The sequence below is a fragment of the Rhincodon typus genome, chromosome 17, assembly GCF_021869965.1.
Source record: "Rhincodon typus isolate 14 chromosome 17, sRhiTyp1.1, whole genome shotgun sequence".
Lineage (NCBI taxonomy): Eukaryota > Metazoa > Chordata > Chondrichthyes > Orectolobiformes > Rhincodontidae > Rhincodon > Rhincodon typus.
The window spans coordinates 14,950,219-14,973,496 of record NC_063348.1 but is presented as its reverse complement, the minus strand read 5'-3'; the positions used below and the strand labels follow the sequence as shown (position 1 = coordinate 14,973,496).

At 40.0% G+C, this 23,278-nt stretch overlaps 1 protein-coding gene across 1 annotated transcript in view; it reads right to left on the bottom strand.

The window, feature by feature from the left end:
• Positions 1-23,278, bottom strand: part of LOC109930083 (astacin-like metalloendopeptidase) — a 92,089-nt gene that overhangs the window by 21,292 nt on the left and 47,519 nt on the right. The window contains exon 6 of the mRNA XM_048607296.1: positions 17,911-18,035. Within this exon, the coding sequence (XP_048463253.1) occupies positions 17,911-18,035 (125 nt within the window). The remainder of the gene's footprint in view (positions 1-17,910; positions 18,036-23,278) is intronic.

Sequence of the window (23,278 nt, the reverse complement as noted above, 5' to 3'; positions counted from 1 at the left end):
TACAATTCAAACCCTCCAACCTTGGCAACATCCTTGTAAATCTTTTCAGAACCTTTCAAGTTTAATAACATCTTTCCTGTAGTAAGGAGGCCAGAATTGAATGCAGTATTCCATAAGTGGCCTAACTAATGTCCTGTACAGCTGCAACATGACCTCCCAACTCCTACACTCAATGTCCTGATCAATAAAGGCAAGTGTAGCAAATGCCTTCTTCACTACCCTGTCTACTTGTGACTCCACTTTCAAGCAATGATGAACCTGCACTCCAAGGTCCCTTTGTTCGGCAACACTCCCGAGGTCCTTAGCATTAAGTGTATAAGTCCTGCCCTGATTTGCCCTACCAAAATGTAGCACCTCACATTTATCTAGATTAAACTCCACCCACCACTCCTCAGCCCATCGGCCCATCTGATCAATATCCCACTGTATTCTGAAGTAACCTTCTTTATGTCCATTACACCAAGAATTTTGGTGTCATCTGCAAATTTACTAACCATACCTCCTTTATTCACATCCAAATAATTTATATAAATGACAAAAAGCAGTGGACCCAGCACCGATCCCTGTGGCACACCGCTGGTCAGAGGCCGCAAGTCCAAAGAGCAACCCTTCACAACCACTCTCTGTCTCCTACCTTCTAGCCAATTTTGTATCCAAATGGCTATTTCTCTCTGACTTCCATACAATCTAACCTTGTTAACCAGTCTACTGTGAGGAACCTTGTCAAATGCCTTTTGTTGTAGAACAAAGAAATCTAGGGGTTTGGGTATATAGTTCTTTGAAATTCTTTGAAAACATAGACAGGGTAGTTAAGAAGGTATTTAGCATGCTTGCCTTCATTGCTCACATCTTTGAGTATAGGAGTTGGGACGTTATGTTTAGGTTGTGCAAGATACTGATGAGGTCTCTTCTGGAGTACTGTGAACAATTCTGGTTGCCCTGCTATAGGAAGGCTATTATTAAATTGGAGAAGGTTCAGAAAAGATTTACCAGGATGTTGACAGGAATAGAAATTTTGACTAATAAAGATAGACTGGAGCTTTTTTCACTAGAGCATAAGAGGTTGAGGGGTGACTTTATAGAGTTTATAAAATGATGAGGGGCAGAAATAGGGTAAATAGCAAGTGTCTAAACTAGAGAGTTTAAAACTAGGAGACATATTTTTAAGGTGAGAGGGGAAAGATTTAAAAAGTACATGAGGGGCAACTTTCTTTACATAAAAAGTGGTTTATATGTGGAATGAACTGCCAGACAAAGTGGTGGATGCAGGTATAGTTACAGTATTTATAAGACATTTGAATAAATGCATGAATAGGAAAGGTTTGGAGGGATATGGGCCAAGCACAGGCAAGTGGGACCATTTTGGTTTGGAAACATGGTCCGCGTAGACTAGTTGGACAAAAGGATCTGTTTCCATGCTATATGACTTTATGACTATAACAAAAAGCATATCATTATGGAAAGACAAGTGGTAGATCAGTGGATTGGACACAATATACATAAAAAACAACTAAGATAATAAGGAGTCAAAACTTAGAGTGTAAGAGAAAGCTATCCAGAAATATGCAGTGATGATAAGAATTTCTGTTAATATTTTAAAAAAGAAAAATTGTTAACAAAGTTAGCATTAGTCTTCTAGAAAGTGAATCTGCAGAATTGTTAATGGAAAATAAAGAAGTGGGAGATGAATTCAACAGACACTTTACATCAATCTCCATTATAAAAGATAAAACATCCCAAATGCAACTAAAAATCAAGAAATGGAAGGGAAACAGAAACTCAGGAATGTTACAATCAGTAGAGAATGGTATTAAATTAATTGTTAGAGCTGCTGACAAGTCCTTAGGTCCTGATGGATCTCATCCTAAGGTATGGCAAGTTGAAATAGTTGATGAATTGTTTTTAATTTTTCAGAAGTCTCCTGACTCACAGAATGCTCCATTAGATTGCAAAAGCAACTCCTTTATTCAAAAAGGGAGGGACATAGATGGCAGAAAACTACAGGACAATTGGATTTATAGCGTCATACAGCACGGAAATAGCCCCTTCAGTCCAACTAGTCCATGCCGACCACAATTTCAAACTAAACTAGTCCCACCTGTTTGCACTTGCCCAAATCCCTCCAAGCATTTCTTATTGATGTACTTACCTAAATGTCTTCTAAACATTGTAACTGTGCCTTCATCCACTACTTCCTCAGGAAGTTCATTCTACACACGAACCACTCTCTGTGTAAAAAAATTGTCCCCATGTCTTTTTTAAATCTTTCCCCTCTCATCTTAAAAAATAAGCCCGCTAGTCATGAAATCCCTTATCCTAGGGAAAAGACATTCCCTTATCTATACCTCTCATGATTTTATAAACCTCCTATTCTCCAGTGAAAAAAGTCCCAGCCTATCCACTATCCAGCCTCTCTTTATAAATCAAACCCTCCATTCCTGGCAATATCCTGGTAAATCTTTTCTGAACATTCTCCAGTATCCTTCCTATAACTGGGCGACCAGAATTGGACACAGTACTTCAGCTCAGGCATCACCAATGACCTGTACAACCTCAACATAACGTCCCAACTCCTATAATCAAAGGTCTGAGCGTGATAAACGCCTCCTTAACCACCCTGTCTTTATGCGATGCAAACTTCAAAGAATTGAGAAAATCTTAGGCCTCCCTGTTCTACAACACTACCCAATGCCCTACCTTACATTGTATAAGCCCTGCCCTTGTTTGTTTTACCAAAATCTCATGCCACACATTTCATGCCAAACTAAACTCCATCTGCCACTCTTCAGTCCATTGACCCAACTGATCAAGATCTCTTTGTCATCTTAGATAACCTTCTTTATGGTCCACTATACCACCAATCTTAGTGTCAGCTGCAGACTTACTAGCCATGCCTTCTATATTCTCATCTGAAACACTTATTTAAGTGACAAACAAAAGTGGACATTGAACGGAATATATGGTCACAGGCCTCCAGTCTGAGAAACAACCATTCACCTTCCTTCTCTGTCTCCTGCCCTAAAGCCAATTTTTTTTATCCAATTGGCAAGCTCAGCCTGAATCCCATGTCATCTAACTTTACTAATTAGTCTTCCATGCAGAACCTTGTCAAAGACTTTATGTCCAATCAGCCTTTATCAATCTTCTTGGTTACTTCCTCAAAAAACTCAATCAAGTTTGTGTGACACGATTTCCCTCCCTCACACAAAACCATGCTGACTGTTCGGAATCATTCGTTGTCTCTTCAAATGCATATAAATCCTATCTTTCAGAATCACTTCCAACAACATACCCACCATGAAGTCAGACTCACAGGTCTGTAGTTCCCAGGCTTCTCCTTACATCCCTTCTCACACAAAGGCACAACATTAGCCACTCTCCAGTCATCTGGCACCTCATCCATAGGGCCATAGATGATACATTTTTTTCTGCAAGGACCCCAGCAACTTCCACCTTAACTCCCCAAAAATTCTGTAGATCACGTCCCAGAGACATTTTGGGCAAGATGTCGGTGGCAGAGTAGCATGGCTGCATTCGAGCTTCTGGACCAGGGCTTGTCCACCTCCGTCAGCACTTTTTTGTTTCTTTTGCTCTTTTTAAGGCCTTCTAAGGCAGCAGCAGCAGCAAGAGATAGCGGGCCAGCAATGTAGAGGAATGAGAGAGGGCCCAGCGGCAGCAGGGGAGAGCAGGACCTGGCAGCATGGTGGGGAGAGTGAGCCAGCTATTCAAGATGACAGCAACAGTATAATAGGCCTGCCTGCTCCAGGCCAGCTGCATTCTTTTTTCCTTCTTCTCTTTCTTTCTCATCTTTTTTTACTTACCATCTGGGGTTCTGGAGAGAGACAGTGTTATAGACCAGACCAAAACCCCTCAAAAATATTTTAAGAAGATAGCCTAGACCCTAACATTTTCTTGTTTTAGAGGCAAATGTAAAGTGTCTCAGATGCAATGCGACTAGTCAAACTACTCGATGTTACGCAAAACACATTTTATTTAAACACTGTAGTTAAAATACAACCAAAGAAAGAGGAATTTAGAATAACTTAACTCTATTTGAAAACATAAAAGAATAATAGATACAGGAACTATTACTAATTAACTGTTCCAATATAGTAACATCCCATAAACACACCCCTCAACAAAAAAGGAAAATTCAGATACAGATTTTCACATGCAGTTCTCCAATCCAGGAGGAAAAAACATCAAGAGAAAATTTAGAGAGAGTAGCAGTAAAGAGACATTCACTGAAGCTTTCAACTCTTTTGAAACCCTAATAGCTTCTGCTTAAAGCTAAATGTAAACACTAAAAATAACTAGAAAGTCTGGTCTGTGACAGCTGGCCACAGACAGACTACTTACATTACTCCAATTGTAAAAAAAAATCCCAAGGTCTCATAAGCTGTTTACTTTCTTAGAGACAGCTCACCACCTCTGCCTTACAACCTCTCTTCAAAAAATCCAGGACAAAGTAACTTCTTGAAAGCCGCAGCATCATCACAAGAGGTAGCAGCAGTGGTGGCATCGCGGGGAGTGTGGGTCCCGAGTGGTGTTGGCTAGAGATCCAGCACATGGAGTGGCTGTGGGCCCGGAGCAGTATTAGCTGAAGGTCTGGCGCGGGGAAGCAGCTGTGGGCCTGGGGTGGTATTGGCTAGAAGTCAAGTGCATGGAAGTAGTTGTGGGCCTGAGCCCAATGTGGATAGAGTGACCACGAAGTGTCAGTGAGGGAGGTCCCCCGGCATCTGCGGCATCGAGAGCAGGGAGCTCAAGGTTTCCCAGAGAGCAAGCCAAAGCAGAGGACACCAAGCCCTTGCAGGGAGTGCACTTGAGAAAGACTGTTGAATTTTTACCTTAATTTTTCCACTTAATACTAGGAAGGACTGTAATGTTAACTTCTAACTTTACTTCTTTATTTTTCTACTTATACCATGTACTACTTGTTTTGTACCTAGATTGCAGCATGAATGTCAACACTGAACACTTTTGACTGTACTCCTGTACTTCTGGACTTAAGTACTTGTGACAATAAAACTTAACTCAAATCAAATCAAATCATTTATATTTTCTGAGACCTCCAGCACTTCCTCTTCTGTAATGTGAACTGTTTTCAAAACATCAATATTTATTTCCCTGAGTTCTCTAGCCTCCATTTCCTTCTCCACAGTAAAAACTGATGTTGAAATTTTATATAATATCTCTTCCATTTCCTGAAGTTCAACATAAAGATAACCTCTTTAATCTTTAATGGGCCCTGCTCTCTCTCTTGTTACTCCCTTGCTCTTAATGTACTTGTAGAATCTCTTTGGAATATCCTTAACCTTATTTACCAAGGCTATCTCATTTCGTCTCTTTACCTTCCTGATCTTCCTCTTAAGAATGCCCCTACACTCTTTATACTGTTCATGAGATTCATTTGAACCCACTTGTTTATATCTAATATATGATTCTTTTTTATTCTTGACTAGAACCTCAATATCTTTATTCATCCATTGTTCTCTAATCCTACCAATCTTATCTCCAGCTTAATAATATCCCTCTTACAACACGACAAACAGAACTGGATGCAGTACTCGAAAAGAGGTCTCACAAATATCTTGTACAACCTCAGCATAACATTCCAACTCCTATACTTGGGGCAGTACTGTGGCTCATTGGCTAGTGCTACTGCCTCAGGGTGCCAGGAACCCAGGTTTGATTCTTCCCTTGGGTAACTGTGTGAAGTTTGCACATTCTCCCCATGTTTGTGTGGGTTTCCCCTAGATGCTCCTGTTTCCTCCCACAGTCTAGAGATGTGCTGGTTAGGTGGACTGGCTATGCTAAATTGCCCATAGTGTTGAGGGATGCACATGCTAGGTGGATTAACCATGGGAAATGCAGGGTTAAAGAGTTGGGTATGGGGAGTGGGTCTGGGTGGGTTGTTGTTTGGAGGGTCGGTGTGGACTCGATGGGGCTGAATGGTCTGCTTCCATGCTGTAGGGATCTATACTCAAAAGTCTCAGCAATGAAGGCAAGCAACAAAATGACTCTGAATTTTGTGAACATGCCAATCAATTTTGAAAGTTCATGTCTGATACCATTAATATTTGCCCTACTCCGATTAAAAACGTTAATTTTATGGAAGTTTTATCTTTTCCCATAATTATTTTAAAATAAATAGATTTATGATCACTAGACGCAGTGTTCCCCTACCATAATTAAGTCACTTGACCTGTCTTATTACCCAACAGAAGATCAAGTTTTGTTCCTCTCTAGTAGGAACATTTACATATTGATCAAGAAAATTTTCTGAATACATTTAGCAAATTTTTCACCATCCAAACTTTTAACACTATGGTAGTTTCAGTCAATGTTTGGAAAATTAAAATAATCTACTATTACAACCTTATTATTCTTAAATGTTTGTAAGAGATGTCTCTACATGCTTAGGAACAAAAACAGAAGTTGCTGGAAAAGCTCAGCAGGTCTGGCAGAACTCTGATATTTTCTTCACAGATGCTCCCAGACCTGCTGAGTTTTTCCAGCAACTTCTGTTTTTGTTCCTGATTTACAGCATCCACAGTTCTTTCAGTGTCTGCATACTTGTTCCCCAATCTCCCTCTATTAAGAGGCTAATAAAACTGTTCTGAGGAAGGGTCACCGGACCTGAAACGTTAACTCTGATTTTTTTTCTTCACAGATGCTGCCTTACCTGCTGAGCTTTTCCAGCAAATTCTGTTTTTGTTCCTGATTTACAGCATCCGCAGTTCTTTTGGTTTTCATTTTCAGCTATGTCTGGCTCTGCTCTTGGCATGTCTTCCTGCACTCTCCATTGATTCCCTGGCTTGATGGTAATAGTTGAGTGGGAGATATGCCATGTCATGAGGTTACAGATTGTGCTGGAGTACAATTCCACCACTGTTGATGGCCCACAGGGCCTCATGGATGGCCAGTCTTGAGTTGCTAGATCTGTTTGAAGTCTGTCCCATTTTGCATAGTGTTAGTGCCACATAGCATGACAGAGTTAATTTCAATGTGAAGGCGGGACTTTGTGTCCACAAGGAGACAGCAATAGTCACTCTTACTAATAATGTCATGGACAGATGCATCTGCAGCTAGCAGACTGGTAAGGATGAGGTCAAGTATGTTTCTCCCTCGTTTTGGTTCCCTCACCACCTGCTGCAAACCCAGTCTCACAGCTATGTCCTTTAGGACCTGACCAGCTCGATCAGTAATGCTGCTGCCGAGCCAGCCTTGGTAGTGGATGTTGAAATCACCCCACCCAGAGTTCTTGTGCACCTTTGCCATTCTCAGTGCTTCCATCAAGTGTTGTTCAACATTGAGGAGTACTGAATCATCAGCGGAGGAGGACAGTACATGATAATCAACAGGTTTCCTTTCCCATGTTTAACCTGAAGCCATGAAGCTTCATGGGGCCTAGAGTCAATGCTGAGAACTCCTAGGGCAACTCCCTCCTGAATGTATACCACTCTGCCACTAGTGGTCTTGCAGTTGGGACAGGACATATCCTGGGATGGTGATGGTAATGTCTGGGACATTGAATGATTCTGCAGGCATGATTATGGCAGGCTGTTTTTTGACAGCTCTCCCAACTTAGTCCATCCAGTTTCATTTCTTTGAGACTTCAAAGCGATTGATACAACTGAATGGTTTGCTAGGCTATTTCAGGGGGAGCGTCAACCACAATGCTGTAGGTCTGGAGTCATATGTAGACCAGATCAGGTGAGGATGGCAGAATTCCTTCCCTGAGGACATTAGTGAACCTAGTGGGTTTTTCCAACAATTGACAATGGTTTCACAGTCATTAGTAGATTTGTCATTCGAGATTTTTTAAAATTGAATCCAAATTCCACCATTTACTGTGGCAGGATTTGAACATAGGTCCACAGAACATTAGCTGGACTTTTGGATTAATAGTCTAATGATAACTAGGCCTTCACTTCCCCTGTGGTTTACCAACTGACTAATTTTTGTTTTGATTTGATTTATTATGGTCACAAATACCAAGATATAGTGAAAAGTATTGTTTTGTGTGCTAACCAAACAAATCACACCTTACATAAGTATGTCAGGGTAATAGAATAGAATGCAGAATATAGTGTTAGGGCTACAGGGAAGGTGCAGAGAAACATCAAATCTAATATATGAGAGGTCCGTTCATAAGTCTGATAACACTGGGGAAGAAGCTGTTTTTAAATCTGTTGCTGTGTGTTTTCAAATTTGTGTAGTTTTCAAGTCTAAATCATTTATATAAACCACTAAAGCAAGGGCCCCAACACTGACCCTGTGGGAATACACTGGACACAGGCCTCCAGTTGGAAAAACATCCTCCAACAAACAACCTCTGCTTCCTGCCACTCAGACAATTGCGGATCCAACTTGCTAAATCTCCTTGGTTTTACTTTTGCTATCACTCTCCCATGTGGGATCTTATCAAAGGCCTTGCTGAAGTCTAAGAAGACTACATTGAAGGCATTACTCTCATTTACACACATTGTGACCTCTTCACAAAATTCAATTGAATTGCTTAGACATGATCTCTCCTTAACAAAACCATGCTGACCGTTGTTGATTAAAACCTGCCTCTCCAAATACAGATTAATTCTGTCCCTCAGAATTGATTCCAATAGTTGCTCCACCGCCGAGGTTAAACTGATTGGCTTGTAGTTTCCTGGTTTATTCCTTATTCCCTTCTTGCATAACGGTGCCACATTGGCTGTCCTCCAGCACCTCTGCTGTGTCCAGAGAGGAATTGAAAAATTTTGAAAGTGCTCCTGCTATTTCCTCCCTTGCCTCACTTGACAACTTGGGATACATTTCATTTGGCCTTGGAGATTTATTTACTTTTAAGCCCCTCTCTATTTTTTAAAAAATTGTATCACAGTCCTTCTCCCTGACTGTTTTACTCATATTGTCCTTCTCAAGAGTGAACATTAACCCAAAGTATTAATTTAGGGCTCTACCTACATCTTCTGGTTCCATGCACACACTGCCACTGTGGTCCTTAATAAGCCCCATTCTTTCCCTCATTTTCATTTTATCCTTAGACCTATAAAATAATTAGGATTTTCCTTTATTTTACGTACAGTAAACGTTCATGTCCCCTTTTAGCTCTCCTTAGCTTCTTTTTAAGTTCCCTCTTACACATTCTATACTTCTCTAGGGCTTCTGCTGTTTTGAGTCCTTGGTATCTGCCATAAGCCTTCCTTCATTTTTTTTAATCCAATGTTATATAACTCTCAATATCTAGGATTCACAGGACCTGGTGGTCCCACTGTTATCTTTATTGAAAAATGTTGTATCTCGAGTCATCACAAAAGCTCTCTCTGTCTTGGGTAAATGAGGTAGCTGGTATGTTATTTAACTTATTTCCCAGTGAAACCTCAAAAGCTACCAATTTAGAAACTCTGTTTCCTTTCTTCCTCAGATTCCAGTTGATCCTTAGCCAGAGGTATTATGAACTGATATGATTAATTCTACCTTTACATATTGGCCTAGGGATTACTGTACCAAAGATTGGCTAACACAGTCTTGAAGTGAAGTCCCAGCCTAAGCTGAATAAACAAATTTGGGTTTGAATGTTAATTTTGTGAATTAGAGGCAAATGAGAGCTACAACTGAGTCAAGCTGTCATAGATTGTCAGAGGTTCTGCAAGGTGGTTGCCCTCCAAAAAATATATGAAAATAGTTGATGCCATATAATTTAGCACAGTAGGTGTATGTGCATGTGTTAAATACCATTCTAAGGCTTGAGTACAAAAGTCAGGGCTAACAATCCAAAATAGTAGAGTGCTGCAGTGTTTCAGGTGCTGCTGGATGAGGCCCTGTTTGCCTCCGTGGATGGATGTAAAGATCCCAGAACACTGGTTTGATGAGGAATTATCTCCAGTGTCATCCAATACTTGTGACTCAATCAACAGCTCAAAGAACGGATTATCTGGGCATTACCAAATTACTAAATTCAGGACTTTGCTGTTCTCAAGTTGGTTATCAAATTTCTTAAAACGCAACAGGTGACTATGCTTCAAAACTATATCATTAGCTGTTGTGTTTTAAGCATACTCTATCACAAGGAAAGTTCAAAATTAATAAGGAAGAAGTCTTGGATAGATTGTTGGCATTGGGACTGGATAAAATGCATCCAAGGAATCTGAAGGAAGTAAGGGTAAAAATTGCAGAGATACATAATCTTTCAGTCTTCCTTGGACTCAGGGGGAAGTCCCACAAAACTAGAGAACTGAAAACAATACAGCCTTGAAAGGTTGTAAGGATATTCCCAGCAATTATAGACCAGATAGTAGAAACAGTTATTCAGAATAGAATTAGTAATCATATGGAAAAAGGTAGATTGATTTAGGAAGAGTCAGCACAATTTCAAAAGGTGAAATCATGTATAACTAAATTGCTGGATTTATTTGAACAGGTAACAGAAAGGCTCGATGATGGTAACACTATTGATGTGGTGTACATGGATTTCCAGAAGGTGTTTGATATAGTGCCACACAACAGACTTATGACAAAAGTTATAGGTCATGGTATCAAAAGGACAGTGGCAATGTGGATACAAAAATGGCTGAGTAATAGGAAACAGAAAGTAATGGTCAATGGATATATTTCAGCCTGGAAGAAGATTTACAGTGGAGTTTCCCAGGGATCAGTATTGGGACCCTTGCTTTTTATAGTAGTTATTAATGATATGGATCTTGAAATGTAAGGAACAATTTCTAAGTTTTCAGATGACACTAAACTTGGAAGAACTGTAAACTGTGAGATGGGCATTGTGGAACTCCAAAAGGAAATTGACAAGTTGGTGGAGTGAGCGGATAGATAGCAGATGAGGTTCAATACACAGAAGTGCAAAGTGATGCATTTTGGTCAGAAGAACATTTAAAGACAATCTAAAATAGGGGGTGTAAAAGCAGAGACACATGGGTGTGCATATGCACAGATCATTGAAGGTAGCAGGACAGTTGGAGAGAGCATTAATAAAGCATACAATGTTCTTGGCTTTATTAATTGGGGCAGAGTACAAGGGCAGAGAAGTGATGGTGAACTTGTGAGGACACATGCTAGACTTCATCTAGACTGTTTTGATAAGTTACAGACATCACATTATAGAAATGATGTGAATGCATCAGAGGGCATGCAAAAGTGATTTGCAAGAATGGTTCCAGGAAGGAAAAACCAGTTATGAAGTTAGATTAAAGAACGTAAGACTGTTCTCCTTGGAGACGAAGTGCTGAGAGATGTGGTAGATGTTTTCAAAATCATGAGCTGTTCTTGCCTGTCAAAGGAAAAAGAATGAGAAGGGACAGATTTAAAGTGATGTGCAAATGAAACAAGGTTGATGTGAGAAAAAAGTTTTTTGCAGTGTGTCGATATGGTATGGAATACCTCAACTGGACATGTAGTGGAGGCAGGTTCAATCGAGGCATTCAAGAGGGCAGTGGATGATTAATTGAATAGAAATAGTGTTCAGGGTTAAGGGAGAAAGGCTGGAGTTTGGCACTAGAAAATAGAACTGGTGCAAGCATGTTGGGACAAATGGCTCCTTCTGCACCACAACAGTTCTGTGTTTCTAAGATGTCCAGTTTTCATAAAATGTGATAACCAAATATGTTTTTCTTATAGATGCTGCAGTTTTCAGAGCCTGAATGCATTCCTAAACCTAAGCAATGAGTCACTATCACCTTGAACTAGTCTTATATCAGAATCACTCCTCTTCAGAATCTCACTTGTAAGAGAGTATCTTGTCTTAATAACACTTATGTTAAAGTAGCAACAAACTTTAGGCATTGTAAATACAATCCCTTTGGCATGGACTGCTCTGTGCTGAATGTTTAGACCAGCCAGTCAACTTGGTACGGATGCACTTATTGTGGTTCTTCTTGCTCAGAAAACTAAATTTCTATAATCTGGTGGTTAATTATGTGGCAATAATTACACTAGCAGTCTGCATTGAATCAAAAGTTCTAATAACTGGTTGTGCAAAACAAATATGATCCACAGGTGGTATCAAGATTTTTGTGCTTTGAGGTCTATAACAGCAAGGAAATAAATGCTTCTCAGCCAACATATACCAAGAGGTGAAGTTATTTTGACCAATGAAAATCTCAAATGTTTTACCAAAGAGCTCTCCAAGATAGAAGTCATGAGAATTACACAGCTTCAGGCTATTGCAAGGAAGTGTTTCTCTGAGTTTACAGCATCCCTCATTGTCACATATAGTTTTAGTTATATGCTTTCTTTCCTCTGTCTGTTACCTTTAGCAATGACCAGAATTCTCTGTGAGTGGCAATCCGTCAATCCTACCTTTCTGCATTTATGGAACTCCAAATTTCTGGTTGGACGTTCTAAAACCAGCTAAGTCAGAAATTCAGGTTGGAGAGGGGGGAGCATCAGATGGTCAGCAGGATGTCAGGAGTCAGGGGCACTCAGGTGGTGGGGAGATGTGAGGGGAGCTGAGAATGTTGAAGTACAAATCAGGTTTGTCAAGATGGGAGTCAGATGGCAGACCAGGGTGGAGTCAGTCAGGAAATTTTCCATCTAACATTTCCTGCATAATTCTCCAGTTATGCAAGAGCAATCTGTCTGAAGTCTCCAACTCTAATTCACAGTTGGAGATTTTATCAGGAGGTCCCAGGGAGCAGGGGAATTACTTGCTAGAATTTCAGACTTCCTGGGCAATTCACATCGACTCCAGACCACAAGAAAGACAACGTCTCTCTCTCTCCGTGTAGTAAAGTAACCAAATCCTGAAAGGTAGCTAACTATTCTCTCCCACCAGTTTTGCTTCTGCTCCTATGATGCTGCTTGGCCTGCTGTGTTCATCCAGCCCTGCACCTTGTTGCTGTAGGCTGTTTCCTCTAGCCAGTGACGCAAAGACTGCAATTAGCACAACCTCCAACAGAAAGTACCAGGAAATAAGGAAATCAGAAAACAGAGTTCTGGTCTTGGCAAAAGCAAAAGGGGCACCTCATTGTATCCTGTGGATTAATGCTATTGAATGTAATTCCCCAGTAATTTTCCATCCACTCGTAACATTATTGTTTATTTGCTTATCTTTCTATTTCTGTATGTTTTTAAGGTTTAAGAAGTTTGTGGGGAGGGCTGTGTTAGAATACCAGCTAATTAAGTTATACATTGATAATTCAGTTTTGTTTGCCCATAGTGAGTATTGATTTATTTGTAATAGATAGCACTGAATGGCTGACACCAATAGTACGGGTTCAATGCTTGCACTGGCTGAGGTTGCCATGAACATTACAGTGGTGACCCTCAAATTAAACTCACGACCAGTCAACTCTTTCTAATGAGAGAACAGCCCAACGACCCTATGTGACTATGGAAACTTAACCTTGAAGGGGGTTAGTTAGCTCAGTTAGCTGAACATCTGGCTTGTAATGCCAACACCACAGGTTCGAGGTTAGCATGAAGGACACTCCTTCTCAACCTCTCCCCTCATCTAAAATGTTGTGACTCTCCAGTTAAACCACCATCAGTTGTCACACTTAAAACAACCCTATGGTTGAACAGTACTATGGCAACTTGACCTTTAGTTTCTTGTTAAGTACATAAACGTGGTCAGTGATTTCTGTTAACTTATGTTCATCAGACAGGAAATTCCTGTAATTTGATTAAATCTTTAAGTTTTGTGACAACCCCTGGTGATGTGTTACTGAACTATCAGCTCACTTTCCCAAGTGGGTCATAACAGAAGAATGCAGTTTTGAATTTGCTGGCTGCCTGCCTGGCTTTGTCTATCTCAAACGTACTCTCAGTTTGTGAAGAAATCCTCATTCTTTTCTGTTTTCTTGACTTATTTTCTTCTGCTCTCTATAGAGTGAGAACTTCTGACTTTTGGAGTGGTTTTTGAGCCGTTCCTGCAGTTTCTCCTCATGGTCTTCAAGTTGTATCATCAACTTCTTTGGTTATCTTTTAGTTTAAAGAGATAATCCCACTTTGTTCAATTCTTTTATGGAATGCCAGCATTATTGGCAAGGCCAGTATTTGTTGCCCATGAAATGATGGGCTGTCCAGGACATTTCAGAGGGCAGTCAAGAGTCAACCACATTACTATGGATCTGAAGTTAGATTTCCTTCACCAAACGGACATTAGTGAACGAGATGGGCCTTTACAACGCCTAACAATGCCTACGTGGTTACCATCAGAAGAATTTTTAATTGCAGAATTTTACTAAATTCAAATTTCACCATCTGTCATTGGTGGGATTTTAATCCATGTCCCCAGACATTAGATGGGGAGTCTGGACTACTAGTTCAGCGACATTACCACTATGTCATCGCTTCCTCTCCCTTCTGACACCATGTGGTCATTGCTTGTGTTATGTATATATAGGTAAAGTGAGGTATATGGATTTTATTTATTTAACGTCCCCACATGTGTGTTTATTCACAGCTAAGCTTGGACAGACAGTAAAGTAATCACATCCTTTGTTAAGGTATCCACAATGGAGAATAGCCATAGTTCTTAGCCATATGAGGACATCCAGCAATGTGGCTCATGCATACTTTGAGTTTCTTAAAGTGACCTCACTCTTAAAGAAATTATACAGCACTGGCTAGTCAGGTTAGGTCTTGGGGTGGAGTTTACTTTAGAGGGCGTCAAGGGAATCAGAATTAGGAGGATGGTCCAGGAAAGTTGCAGTTGGGGGAGTTTGGTGTCAGGGAATTTGGAGGCAACAAAGGAGGAATCAGTTAATTCAGAAGGAAGTCAGGTCAGGACACAGTGAGAGGGCAAACAGGAGTTGGGGGAGTCATGGCAATAGTTACAGATCAGGATAGAGTCTAGGTGTTGGAGGTACTGGGGGAATTGAAGGTTGTTTTGAAAGAGTTAGGGGAAATTGAGGTTCAGGGTGTAGAGGTTCAGGTTGGGAGCTGGGACTTTAGGAGCCAAGAGGTAGAATCACTAGACCGAGGAGGGAGTCACAAGAGCCAGGCATTTGGAGGGTTAGACTAGGATATCTCCATCTGCATTCCCTAGGTAACCATTCAGGTAAATAAGTTGGAACTGTCCTAAGTCTCTGAATCGAACACAGAGTCAGAGACATTTTCCAGAAGGGGGATTGCCTGTTAGTTGTTCTAACTTAGTCATAATCATAGTCATTGAGGTTTACTGCAATGGAAACAGGCCCTTCGGCCCAGCTTGTCCTTGCCATTCAGTTTTTCACAATTAATCAAGACGCATTTGCCTGCATTCGGTCCATATCCCTCCATACCTATCCTATCCATGTATCTGTCCAAATGTTTCTTAAATACAAAATTGTACTCGCTTCCATCAATATCTTTGATGGCCTGTTCCAAACACTCACCACCCTCTGTGTGAAAAATATTGTCTGTCCGGACCTTTTTGTATCATTTTGCACAAATTATTTGTTTTTGTTTTTGTTTCTCTTCAGATTTATGGTTATTTTCATATATACCATAGACATAACATTGTCAATAATATTTGCAAATTTTCTTGAGTAATATTGTTTTTGGTGTTAAGTCAGTTATTTGTCATTGGTGACTTGTTCTTCATACTGATCCTGTACAAGTCTGAGACTTTTATAATTGGCCATGTGACCAACCTGATTTAAATTTAAAATCAGTTGTTACAAGTAGAAGAATGGGATTAGAAAAGGAAAATGTGCACCCCGTCAACCTCGGTAATAACAGTCCTAAGGCATTTATTTTTCATCAGTATGGAGGGCAGGATTGTTCTAGTCATATGCACACGTGTCCTGCCCGTCATTTTGGATACTTAGGTGTGTGTTTTGAACCTAAGAAACAGGTGTAGATTCCTTGGCAATACCCATGCGTTTCTTAGGTCAGACATCTGTTCTCTGACTATCTGAACACTGGAGGATCTAGGCCTATATTTTAGGACATGGTTCCTTGCAAATTCAATTATCACAAGGGAAACAGGCGGGATATCACAAACTGACATGTAGGAAATGAGAATACAGGTCCAGTCAAGCTGAATCCTTGGTAGCCTCAGAGGCATTCAATTCCCTTCTAATATTTTCAGGGGGATGAAAGGATAATTGTCTGGAGACCTCAGAAAAGTTCTAAGTTTTTGTTTCTCTGAGGCATTAACATGGATCTTGAAACGGTATATTATCCTGCTTTTTTCTTTGCTTTCCAGTTTAAATTGCTGTCTGATCAGGTTCTTGCAGACAATGAGACCTCCATCAGTTAATGTTTCAGCTGCAATATCATAAAGCAGGTTGTGCACTAAAATTGAGATCAAGCCATACACAAAAAATTGCAGAATTGCAAGAAATATTTTTACTTTAGTTAAGTATTGCCCTCTTAACTGTAGTATATATCTGACTGATTATTAAAGGTTGCTAAGGATATTGACGATCCAGCACAAACTGTATTGATGCATTTGGTTGAGAAAAGTGGATCCATGCAATGCATGCGTTTATAAGGTTCAATGACTCTTAGATGTCGATCGGCTCAGAACTAATTGTTGTCTTTGTTGTTCAAAAAGTTGTCCAGACAGTACGTCCTCTTCCAAACGAATCCTTGAACTTTCCCACTATCGTAACTGCTTCATCATTTCTTCCAGCTGTCAAGATCATGGTCGAAGATCACTTCTGATGATTCCTCTGGGTGAGGGCGAACTTCAATGAATCACAGAATTGTTGCAGTGCAGAAGGAAGCCATTTGGCCCAGTGATGTCTGGACTGCATACCTGAGCATTTTAATTTACTTCCAATATCTTGCCTTTTCCCTATATCTAAATATCTGTCCCTATTTAAATTATCCCTCTTAGATGCCCTTATTTTAAATGCCTTATTTTAACTGGCCTCCACTATGCTTCTAGGCAGTGCATTGTATTTCAAACTACTTTCTCACCTTGCATTGCTTTTTCCATGTCACTATAAAACTGTGTCCTCTGGTTCTCGATCTATTTATGAGTAAGAATAGATTCCTTCTATCCATTCTATGCAGACTACTTCATGATTTTGAAGACTTCGATCATATCTCCTCTTAGACTTCTCTCCTCCATGGAAAACAGTTCCAACTTCTCCAATGTTTCCTCATAAATGCAATGTCTTTGCTCTGGAACAATTCTCGTAGACCTCTTCTACACTCTCTCGAATTCATTCACATCGCTCCCATAGTATGGCACCCAGGACTGTACATAACATTGCAGCTGAGGTATAACCAATGTACTACATAACTTCATCAAAAGCTCCCTGATCTATGTTCTTATTTAAGTAGCCTAGGATACTGTATGTTTTATTAACAGCTCTCTTCACTGTCCTGACACCTTTAATGACTTATACACAAATTTATCTAGATGTTTCTGCTCCTTCACATTCTTCATAGTAGTACTCTTTTATTTTGTCCTACCTTTCCATATTCTTTGTACCGGAGTGCATTACCTCACACTTATACGCAAAGGTCTTCATCTACCATATATCTGTCTACTCCACATGCCTATCCGCTCAATTCTCCAATGTTTCAATGTCTCTTTAGATCATAGATCATATATCATAGATCATAGAATCAATGTCTCTTTGAAGTTTTTCAGTGTCCCCCTTGTATTTTACAATTCTTGCAAGTTTTGTGTCATCAGCAAATGATGCAATTATCCCCTGCACACCAAGATCCATACAATTTATACTTAACTGAAAAAGCAAAGGTCCCAGTATCGGCTCCCAGCTTCTTCCAGCCTGAAAAATGTCCATTAACCATCACTTTCTGTTACCTATCTCCTAGCCAACTTTGTATCCTTAGTGTTATGTCCCTTTTATTCTATGACCTACAGCTTTTCTCACAAATCTGTGGTGTGGCATTATATTGAATGCCCTTTGAAAGTTCAAATACTCCACATCAATTGCCGAATGGCCTTAATTCTGCTCCTATATCTTATGGTTTTTTAATATATTTTACACCTACCACAACTATACAACTTGTTTATCTTTATAACATCTTTTGTGGAAAGTCCTCGTGCCTGTCCAATTTCAACATTTGGATCCGGTATCGGTACCATTGTAGGGTTTTTATTCTTGGAGAAAGCATATCTGTAATAAAGAATAATAGTTATATATCATTTTTCAAAAAATTGGTATTCAATGGATAAACAGAATTTAATGTAGGCAAGCTTGAGAGAATTCACTCTGGACACAATATTGATGAATCAGAATATTTTTGAATGGAATAAGTTCCCAATGCAGAAAAAAGGTGCCACTGTTGAAATTGGCTGTCATAATCCATCTGCGCATGTGTCTTAGCACCATGATGTCACACCATTAATGGGAGAAAATTAACAACGTTTTTTAAACAAATATCTGGTAAAGCAGGGAACATAGAATGCACATATTGTGACATCTCTTGCAACATTTTACATTGCATCACCAAATAATACAAGGTATATATGTTAACAGCATTCAGACTGATGGCAGTTTGGATTGAACCTTCTGATATGAAGCTAAACTAAGGTGGTTTTCTCTATGACACCAACTCCAAAAAATTTTACCATATAGTTGTACCTCGAGGAGAGGAAAAGTTTTCATGTAATTTCCTAGATCACGCTAAAAACTTTGAAATGTTAGCTATCTTTTGATTGAATGGAATCACACTAATTGCCACCAAAGTCACTCCAATTTTGCATATTCAAACTTGGTCCTCTACCTAGTGGTGTTATTGGGAACAATAATTTCTCACTATTTTCTAACATTCTGCTGGAAAGGAAAGACTGACTGTAACCTTTGTATCCATGGAATTGTCTTTGCCGTTTGGAATAGAATATTGAAAGCACTGCCAGAACTACCAGTTGTAGAAATGAAAAACTCATGATACTTGCCAATGGGGACAGGGTTTGTGACCTAGGGCTCAGCAATAACTAATATCACAGTTATCAGCATTTATGCACTGAACCTTGTCATTCTTTGAGTCAAACATTTGAATGAAGATGGTATTACACAATCTAGCAAGGGTCTGCTCTCTGATGAATAGATCATTGACATGTTCAATCACCTCACACTAAAGTATCACAAAAGCCAGAAGTCAAAGAGAAAGATGATCAATGTCTCAGCCCTAAAACAGACCAAACAAAGAGGGATCTTATAAATGCAGCATATACTTATCTAGATAATCTTAACATATCCAACTTAATTTCATAAACTCATAATGGTTAACAGCACAGGAGGATATTCAGCCTATCTTGTCAATGCCAATCAACAAAGATCTGACTACAATATACTCATTCTCTAGCTCTTGGCTCATAGCCTTGGAAGCAATGGCAACATAAATGAATATCTAAATACCTCATAAAATGTATGAGTGCTTCTGACTCAACTCACTTTCAGGCAGTGAGTTTTCAGACTCCCATCACCCTCTGGGTGAAAAATACTCCTCAATTCTCCTCTTAGCCTCTACCTCTTACCCTACACTTATGTCCCCTAGGTAATGACACCTGTACTAATGAAACAGTGCCTTCCTATCCATCTAACAAAATACAAAGACTCCAGGTGCCGTAAGTCTGAAACAAAAACACGATGTTCTGGAGATCAAAGATCTGTAAATATGAACACCAAAGTCCCTCTGATCTTCAGTAATTTGGAGGGTCCTACCATTGGGTGATCCCTTGCCTTGTTAATCTTCCCTGAGTCCATTATCTCCCGCTTTTCCAGACTGAAATCCATTTGGCACGGCTCTGCCATCTGTAGATATCCTCCTGCAGTTTACAGCTATCTCAATATTTACCATCCTACTGATTGTCATGTCATCCATCAACATCCTGATCATGCCCCCAAGATTCAAGTCTAAATACTAATATATACCGCAAACAGGAAGGGCCTCAGCAATGAGCACTGCAAAACCCCACTGGAAACAGGATTCTAGTCAAAGAAACATCCCTTAATCATCACTTCTGCTTCCTATCTCTCAGCTAATTTTGGATCCTACGCACTACTTTGCCTTAGATTCCCTGTGTTCTTACTTTCTTAATGGCCAGATGGCTCTGAGGGACTCATCAAAAGCCTTGATAAAGCCATGTAGATCACATCAAAGACATTATCCCCATCAACATTCCTGGTTACCTCATCAAAACAATTAATCAAATTTGTCATACATGACCTTCCCTTAACAAATCTATGCAACAATCTCTGATTAATCTGTGTTTCTCCAAGTGCAGTATATTCTGCCCCTCAGGATTCTTTCTAAAAACTTTCCCAACACTGAGGTCAGACTGACAAGCCTGTAATTTCCTGACCTATACCTGCCTTTATTTTTCTCAATAATGCGAAAGTGAGATCAAATAAAGTCACCTGCACTAGACACAATACCCAAAACATTGACTGCTCCTTTCCTCCAGATGCTGCCTGGCTTGCTGCGTTCTTCCAGCCTCCTGTTTGTCTAGCTGTGTCAAGATGATTTTGTTTGAGCATTGCCATCATCAGGACTGATTCAGTTGAAATGTGATCTCCTGGACTGAAAAAAGCAGCTTTCATTGCCTGGAAACATTGAAAATAAGAGTAGGAGTAGACCATTTGGCCCTTTGATCCTGCTCCACCATTCATTATGATTGTGGCTAATCATCTAACTCAATAGCTTATTCCAGTTTTTCACACATATCCTTTGATCCCTTTAGTCCCAAGTGTCATATCCAACTCCTTCCTCAAATCAGTGTTTTGGCTTCAACTGCTTTCTGTGGTAGCAAATTCCACAGGCTCATCACTCTATAGGCGAGGAAATCTCTCCTCATCTCAGTTGTAAATGGTTCATCCAATATTCTTAGACTGTGATTCCTAATTCTGGACTCCCCTGCCATTGGAAACTTTCAGGAATCTACCCTATCTAGTCCTGTTATAATTTTATAAGTTCCTATGAAACCACCCTCGTGCATTGAACTAATTCAATCTCTCTTCATACATCAGTCTGCTATCCCAGGGTTCTCTCTGGTAAGCCTTCACTTCACCCTTCCTACTGCAAGAACATCCTTCCACAGATAAGGAGACCAAAACTACACACAATATTCTGGGTATTGTCTCACCAAGGCCATGTATAATTACAGCAAGATACCTCTGCTCCTGTACTTGAATCCTCTTGCTATGAAGGCCAACAGACCATTAGTCTTCTTAACCACCTGCTGCACTTCCATGCTTACCTTCAACAATTGATATATAAGGATGCATTCTCATTAGATCTCGTTACAGATTCCCCTCTCACAATTGAAGCCATTTGGATAATAACGTACCTTCCTGTTTTTGCAACAAAGTGGATAACCTCACATTTTTCCACATTACATAATATTGGCCATGCATTTGCATACCAGCATTGAAGCATTGACCACCCTTGATCGACCACAATGGACTGGGCATGTTGTCTGCATGGCTGACACGAGACTCTCCAAGCAGGTGCTCTATTCTCAGCTTCAAAATGGCAGGTGAGCCCCAGGTGAACAGAGAAAGTGCTTTAGTCATATCCTCAAGGCCTCAGTGACGAGGTGTGATATTCCCACAGACACCTGGGAATCACAGGCCCAAGACTGTCAAAGTGGAGTAGGAGCATCCAGGAAAGTGTTGAGCACCTCGAGAGTTGCTGTCAGGAAAAATTGGAAACCAAGCAAAAACAGCAAAAGCAGTGTGCTGCCACATCAATGGCCCACTTATCCTTTTACCTGACCACCATTTGGTCCAAGTGTAACAGAGCCTGCAATGGCCGCATCAGTTCGTACAGCCACCCACAGACTCAACCTGAGAGTGGAAGAGAGCGAGGGACCGCTGATGACAATTTGCCCACTCACTCAGCTTGAACAAATCACACTGAGGCATCTCTGTATCCTCCTCAGAGCTCACCCTCCCACCCAACTTTGTATCATCTACAAATTTGGAGATATTGCACTTAGATCCCCTCTCGAAATTATTGATATATTGTGAATCATTGGGGTTAGCACCAATTCCTGTGGTATCCCACTGCCATCAGGAAAAAGACCCATTTATTTCTACTCTTTGTTTCCTGTCTGCTGACTAATTTTCTATCCGTCTCAATGCACTATCCCCAATCCTTTGCACTTTAATTTTACATGCTAATCTCTTATATGGGAATTTGTCAAAAACCTTCTGAAAGTCCAAATAAATTGCATCCACTGGCTCCCCTTCATCAACTATACTAGGTACATTCTCAAAAAATTCTAGTAGATTGTCATGTATGATTTTCCTTTTGCAAATCCATGTTGACTATGTCTGATCATATACTGTTTTCCAGGGGCTCTGCTCTTAAATGTTTTATCATGGATTCCAGCATTGTCCCCACTACCAATATCAAGATGACTGGTCTATAATTCCCAGTTTTCTCTCTACTCGCTTTTTAGATAGAGGGATTGCATTAGCTACCCTCTAATCTGTAGGACTTTTTCCTGAGTCTGTAGAATCTTGAAAATGACCACCAATGTATCTACTATTTCTCAGTCCACTTCTTGAAGTACTTTTAGGGTGTAGATTATCAGGCCCTGAGGATTTTTTGGCCTTCAATCCTATCAATTTCCTCAATACCATTTCCCTACTTATACTGATTTCCTTCAGTTCCCCACCATCCCTAAACCCTATGTTCTCCAATATTTGTGGTATGTTATTTATATCCTCCTTTCTGAACACTGAACCAAAGTATGTATTTTGTTGGTCAGCTACTCTTTTTGTTCCCCGCTATAAGTTCCCTGTTTCTGACTAAAAGAGACTGACATTTGTCTTCACAATCTTTTTCTCTTGAATACCTATAGAAACTTTTACTTTCAGTTTTTATGTTCCCCGCAATCTCACACTCATGCTCTAGTTTCCCTTCTTAATCAATCGCTTTGTCCTCCTTTGTTGAATTCTAAACTGCTCCCATTTCTTGGATCTGTTGTTTTTTGTGGCCAATTTGTACACCTCTTCCTTGGACCTAACATTATCTCTAATTTCCCATGTAAGCCATGGTTTGGCCACATTTTCTGTTTTACTTTTGCACTAGACAGGAAATGAACAATTGTTGCAGTTTTTCCATGCGTTCTTTGGATGTTTGTCATTGACTTTCCACTGTCTTCCTTTTAAGTAACATTCCCCAATCAGTCATAGCCAACGCACACCTCACACCATTGTAGATTCCTCTACTTAGATTCAGGACTCTAGTCTCAGAATCAACTAAGTCATTTTCCACCTTGCTGAAGAAATCTGTCATAATACGGTCACTGATCCGCAAGGGGTCTCACACAACTATATTGCCAATTATTCCTTTCTCATTACACAATACTCAGTCTGGAATGGTCTGTTCTCTATATGGTTCCTCA